The 9,832-nt window shown below is 41.8% G+C and overlaps 1 protein-coding gene across 1 annotated transcript; it reads right to left on the minus strand.

The window, feature by feature from the left end:
• Nucleotides 1–274: 274 nt before the first annotated feature.
• On the minus strand, nt 275–5,986 carry LOC142204379 (olfactory receptor 11A1-like). Its single transcript, XM_075275692.1, has 3 exons — nt 5,939–5,986; nt 3,537–3,602; nt 275–1,207 (listed from the first exon to the last, which is right to left on the minus strand). The coding sequence occupies exons 1-3, from the start codon at nt 5,984–5,986 to the stop codon at nt 275–277; spliced, it is 1,047 nt and encodes a 348-aa protein (XP_075131793.1).
• Between the last annotated feature and the right edge of the window lie 3,846 nt (nt 5,987–9,832).

The following is a 9,832-nucleotide window of genomic DNA, read 5'->3' on the forward strand; positions in this document are numbered from 1 at the left end:
AAAAGTCCAAAAGCATATTGAACGTTCATATGAGGTTACTCTCCGACATACAGATCTGGGTGGTTTATATTCCTACTCATGTTTCAAGGCTCGTAAAGGTGAAGAACATTGAGTTACATCGATAGCACTAGATAGACTATTTCTTCTTGAGGAAGCTAATTTCCACAATTTTGCGTCACGTATTTGTGGATTCAGATTAAAATGCGTGAAAATGTTCAATGACATGAATCGATATGGAGTACTAGACCTAAAAATATTTTGAGAAATTGGAAATTTAAAAAATATTCTTAAATACTAAAGTAAAAGCTTTTCTGATCTCCTGGTTCCTGAAGCTGTAGATAATGGGGTTGAACATAGGAGTGATCACTGTGTAGAGAAGAGAGAGGATCTTGCTGAGATTGAGTTGACGTCCTCCGCTTGGGCTGAGGTAGATACTTATGAGGGAACCATAATAAGAGCAAACCACGGCCAGGTGAGAGCTGCAGGTGGAGAAGGTCTTCTGCCTGCCGGTGCTGGATGATATGCTAAGGATGGCAAAGCCTATGCAACCGTAGGTGACAATGACAAACACGAAAGGCAAGAGAACGATGAAATTTGTCAAAACGAATGTTTCTATTTCTACATCAAAAGTATCGGAGCACGAGAGCTTTAGAATGGGGCCCAAGTCGCAGTAGAAATGGTCAATGATGTTCGAGTTACAGAATTCCAACCTGCAGAGAAGTATGAGCGTTATCGATACAAAGAGGAAGCCAAGCATCCATGACCAGACCACCAGGTGCAGGCACAGGCTCAGCTCCATGATGGAGACGTATCTCAATGGGTTACAGATGGCCAAATACCGATCGTATGACATGGCCGTGAGCAAGTAACACTCCGAAGCAGTAAAAGACCCAAACAGGTAGAACTGAATGAAGCAGCCAGTGAAGGATATTGGGCTTCCTTCTCTTAGGATGACGTGAAGCATGTTGGGCATAACATTTGTGGTGAACAAGAGATCACATAACGACAAGTGGCAGAGGAAAAAATACATCGGAGACTGGACAAGGCGACTTCTCAATAACAACAAGATGATGAGAAAGTTCCCACTTACAGTGACCATGTAAATGATGAGGAGGAGAGTAAAAAATGGGATCTTGAAGTGATGAAGGTCCTGGAAGCCGAGAAGGAAAAACTCCGTGACTGCAGATCGGTTCCTTAGGAAATGTCCCTAAAGACATTATAAATTGTCAATTTATGGCACATGCAATACAATATAGACACATATCAGACAATACAATAGCAAGTCTTCCTGGAGTGCACAGGTCCCCTGTAACACAACCTTGAGTCACACACCTCAAGGTTCCTACTTTAAGTACCAATACCTCAACACCCGCTCCCCGACTCCACCTAGTGTCTTCATAAACGTGCCGACCACTTACTACCCCTAGCAGCGCTCTGCCACTACCATCCACACAGTTCCTGTACTGGTACTAGTCTGACTGGGCCAGCACTTACTGTATCACCTCCTCTTCTCTCTGAAATAAAAGTTCGGAGTCACTCTCTAGGAGACTCACTAGAGGGCGCTCACCAGTATCTTCTAGGACCTATGCTGATATCTAGGAGTCAGAACAGTGAACCAATAGGTCGGAGGAGCTGTCTTATTACAATCATGTTCTGCCCTACTCAGATACAAAGATGTATTTCTGTATCTTAATGTTTAGGGCTGCATAGAAGGGCACCGCAGGCTGTGGGGTGTGAAATCCTATCCTACACTATCGTCACAAATAACTTGATTTACTTCCGATATATCAGAGGTAAATGTGTCATCACTATACCTCTGTATTATTTGTAGGGTCATTTTAAGTGGAAATTCCAGACATGAACATTCATCACCGAATTACAGGGTAGATGATACAGTACATTGTAGTTTCATAGATGTTACTGTTTGGTCTACAAGATTATAACACCGTCAATCCACTAGAAGGTAGCTGGGGTCAAGGATAACAGCCACAATGTACTTACATGGGGACAACAGAGCAAGAGTTTACTTTTATTTATTTATTTTACTTATATAGCGCCATCATATTCTGCCGCTCTTTATAGACATTCAGTCATGGTCGCACAATCTACATTCCCTATCAGTATATCTTTGGTGTGTGGGAGGAAACCGGAGTACCCAGAGGAAATATTAGGTAACAGTTCAAGGAATTGTGTTAAAGGACAAACTTCGCTCTACAACACCTGGATTTAATGTATTCTTTGAATAAGGTACAGTTTGAGATGGGCCTGAAGAGTCTCTCGAGCTGCAGAATCCATGACTGAATTGGCCTTGATATCTGCAAAAGATTGAGCAGGACGCTTATTTTTTCTGCATCCTGCTGCGATCTCTGCATCCCATTGACAACAATGGGAGACATAATCTCGGCAGACTCTGCCACTAATTCGGGGGGTGGAATTGGCTTCCAAACAAGTGGAAAGCTCCTTCATGTGAACTTAACGTAAGGGTAGACAGAAATGAGGTTGAAGATATAGAGGTGCAGCATTGTGAAGAGCTTTGTGGGTGAGGGTGATACAATGTAAACTTATTTTATAATGAACGGGCAAGGAGAGCAATGACCAGTACAGGGTGGAGGGATTGTTGTAGCAGTTGCAAAGAGGAGCCTGGCTGCCAAATTCAGGAGAGAAGTTAGTGAGGGGGAGACCTAGTAAAGAAGTACAATAGGGGGACCATCAGGGGTTTTGCTGTTTCCACAATAAAAGCGTAAGTCATCTCGGAGATGTTTCAAGATACATGCAACTGATTGAATAATGGAAGTGAGTGAAGGAAAGATCCAAGTAACACATAAAAGACAGTGTGCATACTGCCCAGGAGTTATGGCAGGACTTAAAACTCGCATGAAAATGTCAGGTTTAGTAGGGTTAATAGTTATTAGAAACAAAAAGATCAGTAAAGAGAAGACATGATGTTAGAGATAGCAGAGACAAAGTTGCAAGAGTGATATCCCAGGAGGTGGTAAATAAAGATGGTGCTGATGGTTTGTCCAACTGGGACTGTCCATGGAGAAAAGGACTTAGGACTGAACCTTGGAAGCCCCAACAGCAAGGGAATGGGAAGAAGAACAGAACTGGGAAAGGATATGATGAATAAGTCAGTGACATAGGAAGAGAACCAAAGAGAGGTGTCCTTTAGTCCAATAGAGTGTAACATACTGAGGAAGAATTGGTGGCCTGTGGTGTCCAACATTGTCAAGCAGAATGAGAAGAGGATGGAGGTCATTACATTTGGTGGACTTTTGTCAGGGCAGTTTGAATTGTAAACCAGAGATAGTGAGGGGTCAAGAAGAGACAGCAGAGTAGGCAATGGTAGACCAAATATTCTAGGAGATTAGATATGAAGGAGAGACCAGAGCAGGGTCAGTAGTAATACATGAGGTCAAGATTTATTTTGTATTTCCTTTGTAATGGGTTATACGGCAGGTTTACATGAGTTGTGGAACAAACTAGAAGAAAGGGAGAGGAATACACTTCAGCTAGGTGAGTAGTGACAGCAGACTTACCTCTGTAGATATCTGCTCCATGGTCCCTGATAATCTCCGCTGTGGAAATTTGTTCATTTTTATATCCTGTAGAACAAAAACAAGGATATTATTATGTTATGTTCTTATTTTAAATAGCAAAGGTCCATATACACCAGAGACTTGTATGAAGATCAGACTAAGGTACTAAGGGAGCATAGGTGGATCCTGGGGAACATCCACCAGGGTATACAGATAATGAACGGAAAATACACCTCAATTATAGATTAGCGCAAATACAATATGAAGAAAATAAAAAACAGAACAATTGAGAGATAGTTGGGTTATATATCCTAAGAAACTTTAAAAATCGTTTTTTTGGCATCGGCTTATTTTGTGCCAAATTTATCAAATGCTGCAGATTACTTAAAAAACGACTGCATAATTTAGACTAACACTTCTGTCCTGAGATCTTGCTCCACTTTCTGCACCACTCCCTTACTGGGGTGAAATTGCAACAATTTCTGCAACTTTTTAAAAAGTTGCATTTGATAAATTTGCTGTACCAACAGCTCGACGGACTATCCATACCTACTTTTACACTTTTCAAAATTATAAACAGTGGTGTAAACATCTAAAATGTTGCAAAATTTTTGCACAAATAAGCTAGAAAATTAGCGTCTCTTTAATGTATGACTTGTTGAAGTCAGCATTCTGGAATTTGTGGAGCGCATGGTTTGTTGCAAATACTCGCTCTTGTGAGGCCTTGTACAGTAGGAGATTGGATTATTATTATGTATTAGATGCCATAAAGACAGAATCATCTTCTGAATTGTTGATAGACATGGAAGACTGTCCAGGTTGTTGGGGGCCAGGGGCCCATGATCGAACCACAATATGCCAAGCAGATGTTACTCCAGCCTTGGCTGACCCTCACTTTCTCTAACCTACCCAAGGACATGTCGTCCAAATTTCCCTGATACACAATGTAATGACGTTGCATCCAAGAAATACCATCTACTCACACAGACACGTTGTCACCAGTGTTTACTCAGCAATAGGAAACATCAGAGAGCTGATACATTGAATCAAACCCTTTTATATGTCAGGAAACTAGACAAGAACGCTCCCACCTTTTCCATGAACTGCTGCTGTTAGGATAGCAGATGCAGATGAGCCAATAGTGAGAACCAGCACTAGATATACTGATCCGAATGGTTAATATGGTGCTGAGTGTCCAACACCCCCCCCCCCACACACGCACACACACCCGGGCTGCAACAACTCCAACCTCACAGTGGTGTTCACCAGACGCCCAGATGGTGGGGATGGACTTTGCAGCACTACTGGGCAGAGCGGTATGAGTTGGAAAATGCCAAAAACACAGCGCACCACAAATTACAGCAGAAAAAGAAACTGGGAACTCTTACCAGAAGATCTTCAGGGTGTGGTGTAGGTCCAAGGAACCAGAAGGCAGCTTCAGGTGGTGATCAGCAGGTGGCAGCAGAGAGTCAAAGTGTAGTCGTTAAATCTGAGTTATCAATAAGAGGGCTGTGCAGTACAGTGGGAAATCCAAAGGGAAGGTCGGGAAGACCGGATCAGTAACAGGAGAGCTAGAGCAGTACAAAAACGGGTTCAGGAAGCAGAGGTCTAACGGCAAGCTGGGAGAGGGCTGCACAACATTGCAGAGGCTCCGACCTTACTCCTAACAAGGGGACTGGGATTGCTGAGAGGAGAGGGCTGGCAACCCTTGCACAGCATTGAGGAGACTCCGACCTTACTCCTAACAACTGCTCACTTCTACCTAGATCAAAGGCTCTCCCAAGATGACAGGTCTGTAGGGGTCGATCGATCTAGGCTGACTAGTGCTTGTGATACACTGATTAAAATACATTAAAACGTTTGACATCTCAAGGGACTGAACCTCTGATAGTTTTAAGGGGCATTAGAAAAATAAATATATGTTTTACTAAAAATCTAAAGAAAAATCCAGAAAGTAACAAAACCTCTCACAACAACATCAACGGAAATAAATTGTGGGGTGTCGATGGAATAGGATGGCTACTTGGGAGATCCAGCCCTCAATCTAGCTTCTTTGAAACTGACAGCCACTGATACCCTCAATATGGGTAAGAGATTGTCAAGAGAGGGCCTCCAGGTACTCCGACACCCTCTGACATCTGCAGCATAAAGGGGTTCCTCGCCCTGCTATTCTCCTCTCCTCACCACGGGCACCTTGGCTCAGCCCGGCTACTTCCACAACTCTGGCAGCATCTCTGCGGAGTGGCTCCCCTCTCCATGTGACAGCTTCAGATGTGTCTGCACTGCCACAGTGATCCCGATGAACTGTTTTCAACAGGCTCTCCAGCTATCTCTACTGTCCCCCAATGGGATATCTTCTCAGGGGGTTGATCCCTACAGTTGCCAGTACCATAGGGGCCCACCTCTCCAACCTTCACCCCAATGGACTCTGCTGCCGCTGATTGGGCCATTGATCGGATGCTGATATTGGGGAGTCCCCCATTTTGTTTCCTGCCATGCTCCAGGGAGATGGGACACCATGCTCCCCAGCCTCTGCACCTGATATGAGATGCCTAGCACTGGTCCCCTATACAACTGTGACATCACCATGGTCCACCTTTATTGCTCAATTGCCTACAAAGAAGGACTTTAAGTAGCTTATCGATTAAGTTATTGAGACTCTACAATGTATTTGAGACTTTAAAAGATGACCACAATGCCACTATATCCTATTTCGTTTGATTATGTTAATCTTGCACAGTCCCAAGCCCTGAAGGATATACAATACCATCCTGAAGACATCGACAACAGGAGCCAGTTCATCAATATTAGAATAGAGTCTGCCGTAGGCCACCCGGGAGGAGGACCGCCAAGAGGACATTTACAAACTCATCCTTATACAACCACTATCACATAAAATCAAGCTGGTCAGGGATCATTGTTCTCTCCACCAGAAAAGTCACCAAATCTATGTCTAGAGACCTGAGAGTGATCTGGCAAAAACTAACATGTCTGGTGATTTACGAAAAGAAGAAAATCCTAAACTTTCTTTTTTTCATCTTCTACTTACTTTCATAATTTTGGGTTAAGAAGACAGGACCACCATATCTGCTGTGGTGTAAGGTATAAGTAGGTGAAACAATAGTGCCCTTGAGGAATAAAGCTCATCCATCTTCCCCTCGGTATTGACGTGAGCATTGGAACGGGAGGGAAATTAGTTTGTTGATAGTTTTGGAGCTTGTTCCTTTTTGAAATGGGTTTCTTGGAGAAATAAAATCTTAGATTGTAGTTTCTTGAAGAGTAGGAGTAGGCTGTGTCATTCCTGTTGGGCATCTAAGCTATGGATGTTGAAGGTTGTGGCTAAGGGTGAGGCCCCAGAGTGGAACTTCTGTCCCATCAGAAGGATGTCCACAGCTTAGAGTTCCTGACTGCCTCCTGGAACAACATGGTTGAGGGCTTTCAGGAAAGCCCTATTGGGACTCCAAATCCCCCCTTGCCTCACCTTCCCATTTTGTCCTCGTCTATGCTCTTCATTGTTCCCATGTTTTGTGATGCTGCCTACTGCAATGTTTGATAGTTTGGATTTTGTAATTGTTTTATTTTTTCATTGTTCCCTTCGTAAATTTTACTTGAGCGATAGGAAATCTTATCCAAATAGAAAAAGTTTATCCTGAACATTTAATGTTCTTGTGTTATTATTCTGCAATCTAATTGGACCACCAGGGGATTGTGTAGATGAGAAGCGTTCAGGAGTCTATTGAATCCTGAAGATATAAAGCTAGGTTTTCTATGATGAGTTACACTGCGGCATCGCTATATCACACTTCACTGAACTCTGAGATACATTGTATCGATTCATTTATTTATTAAGGAGAGAGAACAAGGATCAAAGGCAGAAATTCTGGTGGATAAGAAATAATCCACTTACATCACTGATTTATATTTATTTAATTGGAGAAATATACATATTAAATCTGCAATAAAATATATAAGGTATAATTATATTATTATTATTATTATTATTATTATTATTATTATTATTATTATTATTATTATTATTATTTTATTTTTTATTTTTTCAAATATCAAAAATTTGAGTTGGAATTTTTTTTTTTTTTTTTTTTTTTTGTAATGCTTCTACCTCATGGAGACTTTCTTCTCTGGATCAACATTGTAGGATAATAGACTGAACTACATAGACACTTTTTTTTTCAGAATTACCCACCATTACAATGATATCCAGGAATTATTCATGAAATCCTTGCTTATTAACTACAGATGTGTCCTCTCTTGGTTGGACACCTCCAGATCTGTGAGTCATCATCTTTATTTCCATCTATTGAGATCTCCGAAAATAATAAGTATATCTATGACATTGGTGGCTTAAGAAAGCCTAAGATGAAGCTCTCATCTTCATATGGCACCAGAACTATGTTTCTATGTTTTAAGGGCATCGGAATTTGGTGCTTACTTTTTACACGGACTCTTCCTGAAATCAATGAACATTCACGTCAATGGGATTTGTCGTGCATGATTTTGGTGGATTCTGATTGAAAAATCCCATTGAAATCAATGCCAGAAAAATTCTGCCCGGCCAGTGAGGAAGTTCATGCAAAAATTTTAGTGTGTAAATTGCCCTGCCCGGCTTTAACTTCTCTGCATTACACCTGAAACAGTGAGGATTACTGATTCTGATAAAGAAACCGGGGACAAAAGTGGATTCCAAGGCAAAAGTTGTTCAAAGTTTAGGTAAGTGGGTATATCAGACATGCAGTATACACACTCAGTATACATGCAGGACCAGCCCAAAATATTGTAATAATGTTCCTTTTTTTTTTAACACATGAAATAATTTTATTTTATTTTTGAGTATCCAACACACTATCGTTGAGCTATTCTTTGAAGCACTCAAAAAATGGTTGAATTGAATTGGTTGTGTCTGGTGCCTGTACTATACTCTGCATGGAGCCAGAAGTAGTCAATGTGTACACATAAAATTATACTTACCAAGTCCATGAGTGATGGTCGGGCTGGATCCTCTGAGACGTCCTCTCCCCGGCGCAGCGTCCCCTGGAATTCACTCTGCCTAGGCATCCGGCCTAGGCAGAGCCGACTGCGCATGCGCGTGCATGCCCACACATGCGCAGTCGGCTTTGCCTAGGGCGGATGCCTAGGCAGAGTGAATTCCAGGTGGAAGAAGATGCGGGACGCTGCACAGAGAAGACTTCGGAAAGGTAAGAGAAGAACCAGCGTTGATTGGTAATGTATAGCATTCTGCCAATCAACGCTGGTTCTGCATCAAACCTTAAACTTCGAACAGCTAGTAGTGTTCGATCGAGTACGAGTATTTCGAATACCGTAGTATTCGATTGAACACCTACTCGATCGAACACTACTCACTCATCTCTACTTACTACTACATAACTTATGCAATCTATATAGTACTACAGTATGCAAACAATCACATTAATACACGACAAAGAAAATAAAGTTATATTTTCAAAAAGTTTTGTAAATGGAAAAAAAACTTAAAACAATAAAAATGTGCATTATTGGTATTGCCACATTCGTAACCTGATTGATATAAATATTGCATTATTTATTCTTAAAGGGATCCTATCATTAAAATGCCATTTTTTCTGACTCTTAAGAAAGGCTATTCTTCTCCTACCTTTAGATGTCTTCTCTGCACCGCCATTCGGTAGAAATCCCAACTTTCGTCAGTATGCAAATGAGTTCTCTCGCAGAACTGGGGGCAGTCCCCAGCACTCAAACAGCAACAGGGGCGTCTGGAGTACTCTGTTGCACTATAAGAGCATACTGCGCATGCGCAGTATGCTCGCGTAACAGCCACAAAAAAATTGGCCGCGGGCATGTGCAGTCGGCTCTGCCCGAGGCCCGATGGCAGAGCTGACTGCGCAGGCATAGAAGTTTGAAACCTGCGCTGGAAAAAGACGTGGGGAGAGGCTATTCCAGCTGAAGATGAAGAATTCTCTCATAGCATTGGGGACGCCTCAAGCGCTGTTTGAGCACTGGGAACCGTCCCCAGTGCTGCGAGAGAACTCATAGAAATACCGAAGAAAAATGGGATTTCTACCAAACGGCGGTGTGGAATATAGCATTTTAATGATATAATCCCTTTAACAAAAACAAAAACAAACAAACAAACAAAAAAATCTTAAAAAAATCTTATGCACCCCAAAATTGCACAAAACCAACCTTTTTTTTTTTCCATAGAAAACAAGCTCTCACGTAGCTCCATTGCCAGAAAAAATCAAAAAGTGATTCTGCTAATTCAAAAAATTTATATTAATGTG

The sequence above is a fragment of the Leptodactylus fuscus genome, chromosome 5 (genome assembly GCF_031893055.1).
Source record: "Leptodactylus fuscus isolate aLepFus1 chromosome 5, aLepFus1.hap2, whole genome shotgun sequence".
In the NCBI taxonomy this organism is placed as follows: Eukaryota; Metazoa; Chordata; class Amphibia; order Anura; family Leptodactylidae; genus Leptodactylus; species Leptodactylus fuscus.